This window comes from Eucyclogobius newberryi, unplaced genomic scaffold, assembly GCF_026437365.1.
Source record: "Eucyclogobius newberryi isolate DKJ021-1_F unplaced genomic scaffold, fEucNew1.0.hap1 SCAF_21, whole genome shotgun sequence".
NCBI lineage: Eukaryota > Metazoa > Chordata > Actinopteri > Gobiiformes > Gobiidae > Eucyclogobius > Eucyclogobius newberryi.
The window spans coordinates 8,135,163-8,151,544 of NW_027315846.1; the positions used below are offsets into that span (position 1 = coordinate 8,135,163).

Sequence of the window (16,382 nt, forward strand, 5' to 3'; positions counted from 1 at the left end):
AACTTTTCTCCACAGATACCGACTCGATTGGTGTAAAACTATAATGTATATGTACGCCAGGTATAAATACACCAAATAAAGTCAAAAATAAATACTTATACTTACTTACTATATTCAAAACCAGAAGAATTTGTTATGTTTTTATCCATTTCTCTGACTAGTAAACTCTCTACCATCGCTGTAAGACTGTTCTGTGTTAGATTTAAGTCTATTTTTAAATCTTATTCATCTTTTTTTCTTTTCTCCAGCTGTTTTTGAACTGAAATATCTCCTTTGTAGCACATATAAAAGGTTCTCTTATGGAAATCTTTTACTTACTTGACAACCTAGAATTAAAGGTGCTCCATGGAGATGTTATTGCAATAATCCTCAGTACAATAAAAACGTATCAATCTTACATTCCGTTTAGGGCTGAACGATTCAGGACAAAATTCTCTAATTGCAATTTTTCTGACACGAGGTGTGATCTGCGAGTTGATTTGTGATTCACGTTCTGATGGTTTGATTCTGTTCAAGGTTAAATGTGTTCGGGAGCGTTGACGTTTGAGAGAAGATGGAAATCTGAAACCAATCCAAGAATCCTGTGGATTTCAAAACATGTTGCTAGAGGTCAAAACTACAGTGATAGCATTCCTTTCTCTTTTATATTTTCATAGTATGAGAGAGATAATTTGCTGTTTGCAGAGGAAATTATATGACTTAAATGATTGCAGTCTTTGTGATCTTGAAGCCGTGACACTGGTATTGATATATATCTAATAATTTATTGCTAATTTTAAAATTGTAATGTGTTGTTTGTTGTTTTTATTTGTTTTTTGCTTTGTAGCATTTGGGGATTTTGGGTGAAATGTGCAATAGAAATAAAATGCATTATTATGATTATTATCTTGCAATGAAAAGTATTTAAATAATACATTAAAAAAAAGAAAAATATATCATAATGATATATATAATAAGAAAAAATGAGAAAAAAAATTGAAAATGATACATAAATAAGATAAATAAAATAAACAAAATAAATAAAATAAATAAAATAAATAAAATAAATAAAATAAATAAAATAAATAAAATAAATAAAATAAATAAAATAAATAATACTGAAGAATAAATATGATGATGATAATAATAATAATAATAATAATAATAATAATAATAAAAGAAAATCACATTTGAGCTATTGACCCATTAGGAAATTAGTTCTCCACGACTGACCCATGCTGGAGAACAAGAGCGCCGCCCCGAAACCCGAAAACGAAAAGTACCAGGATGTTGGAGAGAGAGATGCAAAACCAGCCTCTTCTGTGGTGTGGATTTTATGGCAAACTTGTAAAACGGCAAACAAAAAAATCAATCAATATTACCAATTTATTGAGTACATGAGATTTTAATATGGACCCAAAAAAATGACCAGTGCAAAATACATTCTGTAAAACCAAAGTAAAACACCAAAAACAACAACAAAAAAATAAAATTGAAATGCTACATAATCTACAGTATATATATTTCAATTTCTTTTTGGTAGCCTTTGCATTCACAGTACAGTTTGTAATATGTTGAATCCTGTGCATATAGACCGTTCCCTTTAAAAAAAAAAACACACGGATACGATGTCAGTTTCGAGGATAAACTTGAAACTTAAAAACGACCAAACGGTTTCAAAATAAAAAAAACTCTATTTACACGTGAAGCTTTGGTCCCATTACATTTACACACAACGAGCTCGAAGAAGCACTTGAAGGCTCATTATCCTTTAGTACCGGGGCGACGTGCCGTAGTGTTATCCCGTTATAATAGCTGAATGACTCAAAAGCACTGCGAGTATTTGGACCGTTGAAATGTTATGATAAATGCTTTCTTTGACACAATTTACATTCCCTTTACAGCCCCACACCCATGGATGATTAAAATATGGCATCCAAGTATTTCAATTAAAAAAAAAAAACACGAAATTAATATAATACTATTTGTCGTAAGGGTATTTCTTTCTGGATTTTAGAGTAGTTTGTAGGTTGTGTACATCCTGTATTTGTCCAGGAGCTGTCCGTGGTAGAACTGGTTTTAAAAGTACACTTTAGTCTTCCATTGTTGTACTTTTCGGACTGATAATGGCTTCTTGTCCAGACCGTTGAAACCTTTAAAGAAGTTTGTTCGAACATGATCACGTCTGCAAATTAGTTTTTCATTTAAGCTTGTAAAAACACACCATCACAAATCAGTTTCTTTCCCCAAAGCTACTCGTAAAAATGTGTCCAAAACTAATATACTATTTAGTTGGGCTGGAATATGTAAAAATAATAAACAAAATAATAATAATAATACTTTTCTTGTAAAAAGCTCTCACTACAGTACATCCTCTATGTCAATATCTTTGTATACCTAGTTTATGAATAAATATAGTTTTATTTTCACTTTCCATACATCTTCTTTGTCAATAAACGTTAATAGGCCTATTGTGGTAAAACACGCATCATAATTTTGTCTAAAAAGAGTAATGTTTAAAAAGGGTTATTTAGGTTTTTCATTATTTAAAGGGTTATTTAGGTTTGTCTAGAATTATAAAACACTTTAACATGCTCGCTCATACATCCTCTTTATCATTGTATTTACGTTAATCGTGGTAAAACATTCTCAGTTCAACAAACGCACTCATCTCTAACTTTTAAAATGGTTTGTTAGCCGCTTTTGTCCGACACTTTTACATAAATCCTCCTTTTGTTGCAGTAATCCGTAGTAAAAAGATGTACTTGATGCGTTACGGGAGATTCATCGCTGAATTGTTGGGCGTCTTTGGGGGCGTGGCTCGGCGTCCCCTCCACCACTAGCTGTCCTGCTGGCTCTGGATCAGCCGGAGCTTGGTCTTCAGGCCCTGGTGGTACGACGTGAGGCTGCTGTGGTCCTCCTTCAGTTTGCTGTGCTCCTGGAGGAGGTGCGAGGAGGTCTGCTGGTCCCTCTGCTCCTGGTCCAGCTCCAGGCTCAGCTCCTGCCTGGACGTCGGGCGCAGAGGGTTCGAGAGTGTCAGGTTTATCGATAATCGCGATGAATCGGGTCATAATGTAATCGTCAGAACTAATACATAACAATCGTGACGGTTTGAGAAGCAAAATTATGTCTTTCTAGCACGATCCAGGTAGTTTTATAATGTCCGTTTTGTTACGTTTACTTTAATTTGTCATTAAAAAAGGTTTGATTTCATGAAACTGGTAAAAAACCTGCAGAATAGTCATGTGTTAAGACAATGGGAACGAACAATAACATCATAACGTATCGATTATTAACTTTAGGTCACAAGAGAATTATTGGTCTGTAGTGTAATATGAAGACGTGGCACAGTAGCTCTCAAAATCATTTAAATATCACGTTTCTCTGATCATGTATCTGACCTAAATCGCGTGCACAGGACAAAGAGCTCATGCAAATACAAATATGTGTACAGAAAAGTACTAGTAACCGTTTTTTTCTGAAAATAAATAGTTAAATTCACAGTCCATTCCCAAACCTCAATCCGCTGTTGTAGAAAAGCTTATATAATCCTAATAAACAAAACAAAAATGACGGCATTGACTGCTTAATTAACTTAATGATTAAAAGCAAACAGTACTGAATAATTACTATATTGACTTATCGTTCAATAAATGCAAATGTATAAAAAAAAAACATTTGGCAGTTTGAAGTTTTACTGTATCAATCTAGCAAAATAGTGAAATGAAAAAATAGGCACGATTATTGGTAATATCCTCAATATAATCAAATTAACTACATTTGAAAAAGTGAAAAAACAGATTCAAGTCCGTTTCTGTCACAAACAAATCCTCTAAACTCACTTTTTCCGGACAAAGTGTGCGATCTCGGCCTGGATTTTGAGATACTCCTGGACCATCCTCTGGTGCTGCTCATAGATGGCCATGGACTCTTTGGAGTTTGGACACGGGGTCAAAGGCTGAGGGAGGAGTTATGGGAAAACACATTCATGATAAAACCGTGTTAAAAAAAGGATTACATTAAATCAACAATGGGATGGAGATTGTGGTCATGTACCTGCAGCTGGATGTCCAGTCTCAGATTGGCCATGGCCGGGTCCAAACCATTTGTAGCTGAATGCAAAGAGAAAATATACCGTTAACGCAGAGCCATTATGTCAATACAATGTCAATATACAGAACAGTTACACAAGCATTGTGTGGCTGCACAGCTCTGCCCTCTAGTGGCGTCAGCTGAAAAGTGCAGTACAATCTGAAGTAAAATGCAGTGTTTTAGATCCGTGGAAATGACTGCGCTTGATGTTTTGGTACAGTTAGTAAGTAGTAGTAAAAGTTTTTTGGCAGATGGAGTGTATTTAAAAACTAGTCTAGACTTAAAGTGGGTTAAATGATAATGTAAGAAGTGAGGCCAATTATAGGCTACTTTAAACCATCAATAACTGTACTAAATGAGTGTATATATATATATTTTTTTAGTAATTCAGATGGTGCTATTAAGACGGTATCAAATCAAATCAAATCAAATCAATTTATTTTTGTAAGGCCCAAAATCACAACAACAGTTGCCTCTGAGGGCCACAGGGAGAAATGAATCAACAATGTCTGTGGTGGCGATGAAGTCAGACAATGTCTGTGGTGGCGAGGGACGATGTCCCAGGGTCCTCTGTCCTTAGACTCTCCTTCTCGGCCAGAAGCCAGGTATCATAACGTGCTTTTAAATGTTGTATATGAGGTTAAAGAACGTATTGCACCAAAGTGAATAGACGGTAAAAATCAACTCAAAAGTGCAGAAAAATCACTTCATGTCGATTTAGATTTAACTATAAGTGTGAATTTAATTATTTCATCACATTTAATAGCTTTTTCATTTTTTTTTTGCTTTAAGCGTCGTCTTGTGCAGTTTAGTTTCTTTAGTAACTACAAGAGGGCGGGGTGATAAAGTGGCCAAAATGTTTTATCATGATACAGAAGAGACTATTTGCAATAACGACATAATTGACGCCAGATAAAATGACTTAATGATGGAAACTATAATATTATTTGTTATTAAATGTTCAAAGATTTTTAAGTCATAGTCAAACGCAATCGTGAACAATAGCAGAGCCCTAAATACCGTATTTTCCGGACTATAAGTCGCACCTTTTGTCATAGTTTTGGCCGCGGTGCGACTTATACTTATATACTTATATTCCGGAGCGACTTATATGTGATATTATTTGTTATTTTCACACTTGCATCCGCATTTCATACTCCAGTGCAACTTATATATGTTTTTTTCTTCTCTATTGTGCATTTTTTGGGCTGGTGCGGCTTATACTCTGGTGCAACTTATAGCCCTGAAAATACGGTAATAACCACGTTTACAGCATCTCACCAACATTCAAACACTATTTAATTCCACACTTTGTATAAATCTGAAATCCTTCATAGAACCCTGCGTGTTCCTGAACCCCTGGTTAGGAGACACAGGATAGATGTTATACTTGATATTGTAATTTGCATAATCTTCGAAACTACAAATGCATTATTATTATTTTTTTCCCCCCCCGATACATCTCCGTCATCTAGTGTTCCATAAAACTTAAAACACCACGCTTCCGAACCCTGGCTCTGTGCGTCTCGACAGCGACTGGGGATAAAACGAGGTCCCGTAACCAATTGGAATCCACTCATCCATTGAACGGTCCATTAAGAGCTGTCATTTGCATGTTTATTGCCCCCCCGAGGTTCCCGGGCCGTACCTGGGGGGCTGATGGACATCCTGCGCTCCGATTGGCTGGGGGTGGCTGCAGGGCTGGTGCAGTGGGTGGGGCTTTGCGAGCGCTGACTGTCCACGCTGGAGACGCGGGACAGGCTGGTCCGAATGGTCGTGGTCTGAGGGAAAAGGAGATTTGGACGGTTATTTTAGTCAAGCCATTATTACTATTTCACATCCGAGACTTTTAAATACATTATTGACCAAACAAAGGATGAACTAAGGTGACGGACAGCTTCTAGATTGAGAATAATTTACAAATATCGTGTACCGTATGTGATGAAAGTAAGACATTGTTGATTATCTTTGGATATTTTGATTTAAAAGTTGTTGCATTATGCGTTTTAGAGTCTGTATAGTTCAGAAATGTGAATAAAAGGCAGATTTTATTCAGAATTGTCCTTATTTAGTCTGAATGAGCATTGATTTTGTCTTGGTTTTGTTATGTTTTTATTTGTGTGCAGCTTGATAAATGCATAAAAAAGCCATGTGCATTTTAGTTTCATCATAACTGAAACTATTGTGTCCACGGGTATGTCAAAATATCGCAATACTATCGCTTTCCCAGTAGTTTTAACAAACAAGCGAATAATTCTTGCTACATTTTTGTGTAATTGTCAATCAAACAGACTCAAAATATCGCAATACTATCGCTTTCCCAGTAGTTTTAACAAACAAGCGAATAATTCTTGCTACATTTTTGTGTAATTGTCAATCAAACAGACTTAAATAACACACAAGGGGAAATTTAGGATTGACAAGATTGTTTGGTTGAGCGATAGTCGTGATCATTCTGGTCACAATATAAGCTTAAGAACTGAAAAATAATACTTGTGGGAATCGTAGGCAGCAGAAAATGAGTAATTTCAGTCCATTATATGCTCCAAAAAGTACATGTGAAGTACTTTTTTATCTGGCTGTTTTTGAGGTGTAATTACTGTTTTATTTCAGAAAGTTTGATTTCATAAAGCTAGACATGAGTTACGTTCTTCTCACAATAATCGTAACACAAAACTTTGATATTGTGACATCACTCAGTGCAACATGATATAAAACCTGTTATAAGTTTATTAATTGCCATCATAACAGTCAATCAACTTTGCTGTGATTTTCATGGTTTATTGTTTATACTTCTAAATGTAGTTTAGATGGAGCAATCAACATATTACTTTTATATGAAGTATTGCTATTTAATACTATTTCAGCTTGATTTTTCTATTTCTGTACCTTCGAGGGCCAGAACTGCAGTGGAAATTTGTTCTCGAAGCTTTTGAGCGTCTCTTCTCTTCCTCCCGACGTCCTGTAGTGACTGGTGTCATCACTTCTGTTACTGCTCATGGTGCAGTCGGCATAAGAACCTGCAATAACCACATCAAATACTTGTTCAATCAGTAAAATCTTTGTTTTAGTACTAAGTACTATTTTATTATTTACTATTAAAGTAGCTGTTTTTTAATCTGGAATCCATTTTATACTGGTGATTTCCTTTGTGGATCAATTACGTTTCTCTGAGGCCGTGTTCGATCCAAAGAGAAAATTGGGACTAAACAGAAACTAAACCTGGTCTAGAGCAGGATTAAGTCAGGATTAAGCCAGGACTACAACGAGACTACAACGAGACTACAACGAGACTACAACAGGACTACAACAGGACTAAAAAAGGACCATAACAGGACAATAACAGGACAACAACAAGAATCCAACAAGACTCCAACAGGACTACAACAAGACTACAACGAGACTACCACAGAACACCAAAGGGACTACAATGGGACTACAACAGGACTACAACAGGACTACAACGGGACTACCAAGGGACTACCAAGGGACTACAATGGGACTACAACAGGACTACAACGAGACTACAACAGGACTACAACGGGACTACCAAGGGACTACAACGGGACCATGACAGGACTACAATAAGACTACAAAAGGACTACAACAGGACTACAACAAGACTACAACAAGACTACAACAGGTCTTCACACTCCACACACCATAATAAAATTGGTACCAAACTAGGACAAAACCCAGAACTCCACCTGGTCTAGATCAGGATTAACCCGGGGCTAGAATCAGGACCAAACAAGAACAACACAGTTTCAAATTCAACACATCAAAATTGGGACTAAACCCGGAACTCCACCTGGTCTAGATCAGGACCAAACCAGGACTAAGACAGGACTTCACACAGACACATTCACCATTGCACAATTGGGACTAAACAACAAAACCTGAAACTCAACCTGGTCTAGATCAGGATAAAGCCGGCGCTAGAATCAGGACAAAATTGGGCTCACACAAGGATCTAACCAGGCCAAGTGAGACTGCAGCCTGGTTGTAAAACATATAGAAGTTGCAGGTCAACACACAAACACAGGCCTGCGCCGCCGTTCGCCGCCGTAGTAATCATTATAGTGGTAAATACCTGTGCTCGTGGCTGATGAAGAGCCACTTCTGTTTCCAGGCGAATAGTGTGGGAGTTTGAGAGGTTCTTCAGAGCCGGGGAAATACTGCAATTCACAACACGGCAATGACCGATACGAGAGCGGATCGTTAGAGTATTAATGCACTCAACTGGGGCTTTAAACAAGGGCAGTTTGAAAAGGAATATCTGATCAACTCTTAACACGGTTACATTGACTCGATTTCAAGTAAGTATTGGCTTTTACAACATGAAGCTTATTGTGATGTAAAAAGAACATGTTGTTGGTTTTAATTAGGCTATAAATGTATAAATATAGGTGTGAATAAGTAGAACTGTCCAATTATATAAACTGATCTCTACATGTTCACCTTCTGGCTTTAAATGTAGACATGGTTTAATCTCCTGCAATGTTTTTACACATTTTATTCAAATTTAGTGCAATTGTTTTTTAGAAAGACCATGTTTTTGTTCTTTTTACCTGGTTGATTAAAAGCTGACACATGTATAAACTGAATAAATGGTCTAAACAGAGCGTTGATGTGCTGTACCTTCATGAGGCCGCTCATGGTGCTGCGGACCTCCTCCATGGACGGTCTGAGGCTCGGCTCTTTGTCCCAGCAGCGCGTCATCAGGGTCTCGAGGGGCTCCGGGAGGTCTTTGATGAGAGGGGGCCGCGTGCCTGGACAAGTTTACATTTTGGTCACCTTTGTTTTAAGCACCAGATATTGTGGAACGTTTATTGCTGCTCCATTGAATGTCTTCTTGTTGGCTGTGTCACTGTGCGGTTCGGTAATATTACATCCAAAGAGAGAAAAGTTATCTGCTCAGGCCGCAGTTATTTTATTACTTGGTTTACGGATCCGCCGCACTTAGATTATTGATTTCTACAATATAAATAAAATAAATTATCATCTTTTTTTTTTTTATAAAAGTACCGACGCCAACGCAAAATAGCATTAAATGAAATGTAAAAAGCGGTATTAAGTCAAAAGATAAGAGCGTGTGAAGCAATTTTTCTCCAAAATCCTGCGGGAGTAATTTATTTTGGAAAGCATTGTTGTGAAGGAGCGGCTCCGTCCCTGCGCGCGGCTCCGGCGAGAGCCCGCGCGCCCGTTTCCTTGTCTGCTGCGCGCAAACACACATTTTAAACCCGTTAACCACATTTTCTCCAGCGCGTTTTGCCGTGACTAAGGGTGCACACTTGGAAGCGTCATTTCTACCGATGCAAAACACGCTAAATCTAGTGTTACACTCACCTGTGCGCCGCGTCTCCCCCCCCTCTCCTCCCCCTCTCCCAGCTAAAAAAAACTGTGACTTGCCCGTTCTTGAGGCTCTTTACAAGTGCAGACTTTTAAACTGTGCCCTTCATATCATTCAGGACTCTGATCACCTTGAGAAAGAAGACATCGTTCTATCAAATGTAAAACCACTCGTCACGGTAAAAGCTTCTGCCCACAAACCGTCACTGGCTTGAGCAATGCATTATACTTGATTTTATTATTATTATTGTATTAAAAAACTTTCACAGTGTCAAATTGTTCATGGTACTTTTAGTGTTTTGTAACTTATGTTCATGGTTTGTTTGTGTGGTTGTTGTCAAAGTCTTGTTGTGCACTTTGGGCTGTTTCTTTCCAATGTGGAAATGTGGAAAGAAACATGTGGCAAATAAACTAAACTTGAAACTTGAACTATGTATGTTTTCCAGTGGAGACTGTGACACTTGTTTGTTTCAGAGGAAATGCCTGGAATGTTCCACATAATGGCATTAAACCTACCGTTTAAGAAGACAAACAGGCAGAGTGACACAGTAAGAATACAAGTTTTTCAAAAGTATATTATAAACAATAAAAACACATGTATCTATTGTTTACTGGAATAAACAATAGGTACATGTACATTTAATGCCATCCCTCTGGAACATCAGCCAAAGCCATGACATCTCCATGGACACACCACTGTCAGCTTTAAACAACACTTTAGTTATTGAGTGAGTCATTCAGTTATTACAGTCTACTGGGAAATATATTCTTATTTTCACGTTCCACAGCTGAAATCAGGGTGGAGTTTCCATGATACAGCTTTCCATCAGTTTAACCGTTTCTTTGTTTACGATCACAGGACCCGTAGTACGTGGTGTGCGCTGGAAACCACTTCCTGTTTTATGGTGTAAAAGTTTTATGGTGTAAGTTCTTCTCTACATCTCAAAAATGTGTGTTTGTTCTGTATTAACTGTGAAATAACACATGTTTAACCATTTTAACTACTCTTTTGACTCTTGCACAGTATAACAAGTATTTTTCAATGGATTAGGCCCATGACGATGCCAAACTGACATTAGGAACTGACCTGGTTTTGTTTTTAATGGGGTTTTAGTTCTTTTTAGGCTTAAACACTATGCACTGTTGTCACTTTTGTGGGATGGAGATGCAAACGTGTGACTGAACGGGCTTCAAACTGAACTCCGACACGACACGACACTGACCTCTGTGAACTGCCCACATGATGCAAAACGCGGAGCCTCCGACCTCGTCAAACGGTTTCTTCCTGGAGAGAGCTTCCCACAGAATGATGCCCCAGCTGAACACGTCGCACTTCTCGCTGTAGTTACTGCCTGAAGGAGGAGAACAGCACTGTGAGGTTACAATGTGTGAAGTCTCTTTGGTGAGCGCATTATCAAATCAAAATACAAAGATTACAAGTCTTTTCAACTACCAGGAGTACACTGCACAGTTTATTTTTAATCAGCTTTATTCATTTATTTTAAAGTGTATCTTATATATCATAACGTCAGGACTCAACTTAAAAATAGACACATTTAAAAGACAATGGTCAAAATGGGACAATTTTCTTGAACCTGATACTCAGTAATTCTTCTTTGTGTATGTATATATATGTGTATGTGTCTATATATTGGTATGTATACATTTATCATTCTTTCCCCTCTGATGCCACGCCCTTATTTTCAACTTTTGCTCATTTAACTTATGTCCTCCCAGGTCCAACTCGAGTGTTTTTTTGCTGTTTCTCCCCCGTTTTGTTTGTTTTACTTGTGCTTTTATTTTGTTCCCTCTTCTGTTGTTGTTATTTGGTCTTTCTATGTTCTGATGAAAAATAAAATTGTTTAAAAAAAAAAAAGTGTATTGTATTATTAGACAGCTCAATGTGCTTGAATTGTGCTTGAATAAAGTTTGATTGATGACATTCTAATTTTGCCCATCTGCAAAATAACCATTACAAAATAAAAAAAAAACAAATACCCTATTACAGACTTTATGTAGGTCAAGAAAATACTACTTGTGTTAACAGATTATTTCCTAATACGTTGACTGTTCACGCTAAAAAGGACTTTAACTTAAACATAACAGAATGCCTTGGATCTCCTCCCTGACCACCCAACATAGGCACGGTTTCATACAAGAACTTTCCTCTAAGTAAGAACGCTTAACATTATCGTGTGGTGTTGTGGCGGTTACGGTTTACCTTCAAAAACCTCGGGAGCCATCCAGGCCGCGCTGCCCTTGTTGTTGGTCATGTAGGTCTGAATGTCGCAGGCCGTCCCAAAGTCGCAGATCTTCAAGACGGTCCCACGAGACACGAGCAGAAGACTGAACCGGGGAACACATCAGATCAGACGAGTCCAAAAGCAGCCCGGGAGACCAGTATAATAATGAAATATGAACCAGAATGTGTCCCGCTATCGTAAGGCATAGGCTTGTTTTACAAGATATGCAAAGGTTGTCAACTTCCAATGTACAAATAACAAATAACAGGACATCACAAATCAATATTTCATGTAATTTACACTCAAATGACACTTATTGTACTTTAACATTCACTTTGGAGAGCTTTGTTAATTACTATTTGATTTTTATTTGTCTGTGATGGGATCTGAATTTGTATTTTCTGGACAATAAGTCGCACCTTTTTTCATAGTTTGGCCATGGTGCGACTTATACTCCAGAGCGACTTATACATGATATTATTAACTACCTCTGGAGTTTGTGGAGTTGTTTAGAAGTGACACAGGAAGAAGAATTCAATGGATTTAGTGATTTGGGGTAAAACTGATGCTTTGGTAAACTTGTTAGCATGTTCTTTATGCTATAGTTATCTGAATAACTGTTAATATGTTACGTTAACATACCAGACACTTACCACAGTTCTGTCTGTGCCTCATGTAGCTGAAGGTGTTAGCGTTAGCATACGTACTCCTATTCACCATGTTCTCTCATCTGTTATTATTTTAAATTGCATTTCAAAATTAAATGTCTGATCTTGGTCTTGGATTTCATCAAATACATTTCCCCCAAAAATGCGACTTATACTCCAGCGCAACTTATATAGGTTTTTTTCTTTTCAATTATGCATTTTTTGGCTGGTGCGACTTATACTCCGGAAAATAAGTAGTCCTGATAATATAGTACTTCTATTCTTGTTCTGTAAAGCACTTTGAGTACAAGTGCTTTACAAATGAACCTGCCTTGCCTTTGCCATGTGAGTAAAAGAGAATGTCACTTGGCATTTTGGTTCGTGCCGTTACAAATGCAGAAGCGATCACCGCCTCGTTCCCTCTTCACTACGGTCTTACTTGAGCGGCTTGAGGTCCCGGTGGATCAGAGCTTTTGGTTTCATGGCGTGCAGATAGGCCACTCCCAGTGCGCACTGCAGACACCAGCTCATGGCGTGGGCCGCCGTGTAGTGAGGCTGATGGTCGGCGCTGTGCAGGACTAAACAAGAGGAAAATCACATCCACGACTCACACGCGTAGTTTACCACGTTTGATGGAGCAGATCATTGTCACTCGTGAACATGGGAAACATCTACAGCCTTTTCATCTCATGTTCATATGTCTGATTGCTATTTTAGATCGTTTTTGTGTCAGACTCCTAGTTCCTTGTTCCAACACTACAAACGATTGTCCTTGGTCAAAACATTTTACACAAGGGTTGGGAAGTATTGACAAAGATTGATAAATTGATACAATACATATTTTTGGGGTATTTGTCTTGACAAAACATGAATTGACCGTAAAAATCAACCACAAAAATGCACAGAAGTATCCAGTTTTACCCTTGTTTATCTCGTTTTTAATAGTTCAATTATAGACGTTAAATATTGTAATATGGACAGGGCATAAAGTTGATAGTCAAGTGCGACAGCGTTTAGGAGGAGACTCTGGTGGTCCAACATCGTCTAAAACCCCCCGCCATAGTCTGAACACAACCTGGATCGTACTAGAATGACAAAAACACACTTGCATTGCCATTAACATGAACTATATTGTTCCAAAAAGACTGCTTAAAAATGAGAACTGCGACAATTAATAATAATAATTGGTTAATAAACAAAGATAGCTGCATGCATCATTCTAATGATTATTATTGTTAAATCAAAATGGCAAAACAGATTGGGTTTGTGTCTAGAAGGCTATAGTCAGCATGTTTTACCTTTACATGGTTACAAAATGTTTAAAATCTAATAAGTGTTTGACTAGTTGTCTTCTAAATTAACCATTAGCTGCAGCTTTGGTTAATATAGATATTAAGTGACTTTTATTATCCACAAAATGTATGAGAAAAGTATATTATAAAAGATTGATTGTGCCACCGTCGTCTGAACTACATTTATGGGAAAATGCATTATTACTACCATTATATCTCAACAAAAACAATCTCTAAGGTCACTTACGGTTGTGTAATGAGCCACATTCTGCATACTCCATCACCAGACACACCTAGGAGGAAATACAATATAAGATAAACCAAGCAGGACGTTAAGACAACTTGCCAAACAGTAATCGTGGTGTTATGCGCGTTTTAACAACCTCTGCAGCACATTTTGTCATCAAACTGGACCAAAAATCACTCAATTCTAACAACAAATGAACTAGCAATACAATATAATGCTAAAATTGACCTGTCGTGAACTCACCGGGTTATTACAGGAGCCGTAGAGCTTCACGATGTTAGGATGGTTCACCCTGGAAAGCTGCCGAAGCTGAAAACCAATCGCACAATGATCAATAATCGGCATTAATTTGCGCCGAACTCGTGCGGACGAGTCGCACCTCGACGAGGAAGGCGTTCTTCTCATTCTCGCTCTCGATGGTTTTGATGGCGACGTCCTGGCCTTTCCACACGGCTTTGAAAACCACCCCGAAGGTCCCTCTGCCGACCACCTGGAGACGACCATTAAAGAGATTAATGGTGGAAAAAGCTCGTCAAATAAACGAGCCGGTCGCTGTAATTGCTGCCGTTTTTGTATCTTGTAAATTCAATACGCAAACTGTATTTGGAAAGGGTTCGTTACTTAGATCATTGTTGGCGTAGACGGTAATTATAAACAGGCAGATCGGACGGAAAACTTGAGCAATCGAAAGAAACCAAATACTTTTTTCTGACATTATTTTACTCACAGTGAATACGGCGTTATGTCCACGGAATATGCAGATGTAACTCGCACGATTCAATACGATACGTGGCTCGCGATGAGATCGCTTTGGAATAAATGCACTGATCAATAAAGGGCACATGCTATTCTGCAAAATATCACTATTTTCTAGGAACCAAATACATTTTAGCAACAGTATGTCGTTGTTAAAGCACAATTTGCACAAACTAAATATGAAATAAAGCATGATCTGTGTCAAAAGCATGTAAACAAGTCATTGGATCGCAGCAATTAAGACTATTTTTACATATTTACAAGGCTAGTGTAAAAAACGCAGTAATAACGCAATAATAACCCAATAATAAGATCTATTGAGAACTTTTTTAGGGATACTTATCTTTGTCTGCACATGTGTGAACAATCAGGAATAAATCAGATTACTCACAACAGATGTAAGTGCTGACATTTGACATGACATAAGACTAATCTGATAACTCCAGAAATCCGATAATAACAGGTCTGCGTGTAACAGAGCCGGGGCAATAATCTAACTGTGGCTACGAGTGTGAAACTATAAAAAACTACAAGTTGAGCTGATATGATTTATAGGTTACTATAACTATCCCAGACGGTGTGTGATATATTACAGCTCCACAATCCGTGTCCCACTTTTCTCACTAATGGGGGTCGAGTGGAAACAAGACTTAAGGCTGGAACTGTCTCTGGGGCTCCACACGAAGAGGCAGAGCAGAGTTTTAGAGTCGGAGGCCAAAAGAGTTAGTTTATGTTCAGTCTTATTCAATGTAATAACTAGTGTAATAACTAGTGTAATAAGTTGAGTGCGTTGATAAGTTTACCGCCTCCACTTGGATGTCTTCATACTGAATATCCTCGAACAGACAAGCGGCAGCTGCGGGCTCCACCATGGCAGCGCCGCGGCGGCTCCACTCGAGCCGGCGGAGGAGCGGCTACAAGCGGACGTTTCTCTGGCGTTTGTCCGGACGGAGGGACGCGGAGACGCGCTGCTTTCTTCTGGATAAACAGCCCTTTCTCATCTGTTGCGGTGAAAGCAGGAAGTGGCCACCGGAGAGCTACAGTCGCGTCCTTACGCACGCGCTACGTGGGGGACGCACATCGCCTCCGTCACGACGCCGCAGCGACCAAACAACAACTGTTATAACACCGCTGTGTCCCAGGGGGTTCTTTGTACAACATTATTCAAGATAAATAATAGAATTATGAGCTAGAAACGTGGACATGACGTAGTTTATGCATTTAATGCAGTTGTTTTGATTTGCGCCGCCACAAGGGGGCGACAAACGGCCTTGACGGCGCAACATGAAGCTGTTCCCAGGGTTAGATCAGGGATCTATTATGATCCATGATCTACTATATCATATTATGGTTAGATCATGGATCTATATCATATTATGGTTGGATCATGGATCTATATTATACTATGGTTAGATCATGGATCTATATTATACTATGGTTAGATCATGGATCTATATCATATTATGGTTGGATCATGGATCTATATTATACTATGGTTAGATCATGGATCTATATCATATTATGGTTGGATCATGGATCTATATTATATTATGGTTAGATCATGGATCTATATTATATTATGGTTAGATCATGGATCTATATTATATTATGGTTAGATCATGGATCTATATTATATTATGGTTAGATCATGGGTCTATATTATATTATGGTTAGATCCATGGTTGTTCCAGACGCTCCTCGCCAAGTGTGACTACCACCTGTTTCTCTTTGCAGCCATTTAGGCCGGTTTCTCCTCATCCCACGTGTTATAGAT

The 16,382-nt window shown here is 38.2% G+C and overlaps 1 protein-coding gene across 3 annotated transcripts in view; it reads right to left on the reverse strand.

The window, feature by feature from the left end:
• Positions 1-15,678, reverse strand: part of LOC140371108 (mitogen-activated protein kinase kinase kinase 7-like) — a 298,187-nt gene extending 282,509 nt beyond the window's left edge. For 2 of the 3 annotated variants that reach the window (XM_072458409.1, XM_072458410.1), the window contains exons 1-13: positions 15,412-15,678; positions 14,232-14,342; positions 14,096-14,161; positions 13,853-13,898; positions 12,753-12,891; positions 11,645-11,769; positions 10,647-10,775; positions 8,713-8,843; positions 8,165-8,249; positions 6,961-7,091; positions 5,720-5,852; positions 4,036-4,091; positions 3,818-3,937 (exon numbers count right to left, since the gene is read on the reverse strand). In XM_072458409.1, coding sequence (XP_072314510.1) covers positions 3,818-3,937; positions 4,036-4,091; positions 5,720-5,852; positions 6,961-7,091; positions 8,165-8,249; positions 8,713-8,843; positions 10,647-10,775; positions 11,645-11,769; positions 12,753-12,891; positions 13,853-13,898; positions 14,096-14,161; positions 14,232-14,342; positions 15,412-15,480 — 1,341 coding nt within the window. In that variant the 5' untranslated portion in view covers positions 15,481-15,678. Of the gene's footprint in view, positions 1-1,508; positions 2,985-3,817; positions 3,938-4,035; positions 4,092-5,719; positions 5,853-6,960; positions 7,092-8,164; positions 8,250-8,712; positions 8,844-10,646; positions 10,776-11,644; positions 11,770-12,752; positions 12,892-13,852; positions 13,899-14,095; positions 14,162-14,231; positions 14,343-15,411 lie in introns of those variants that run through there. The other variant, XM_072458408.1, reaches the window with a different exon arrangement.
• Between the last annotated feature and the right edge of the window lie 704 nt (positions 15,679-16,382).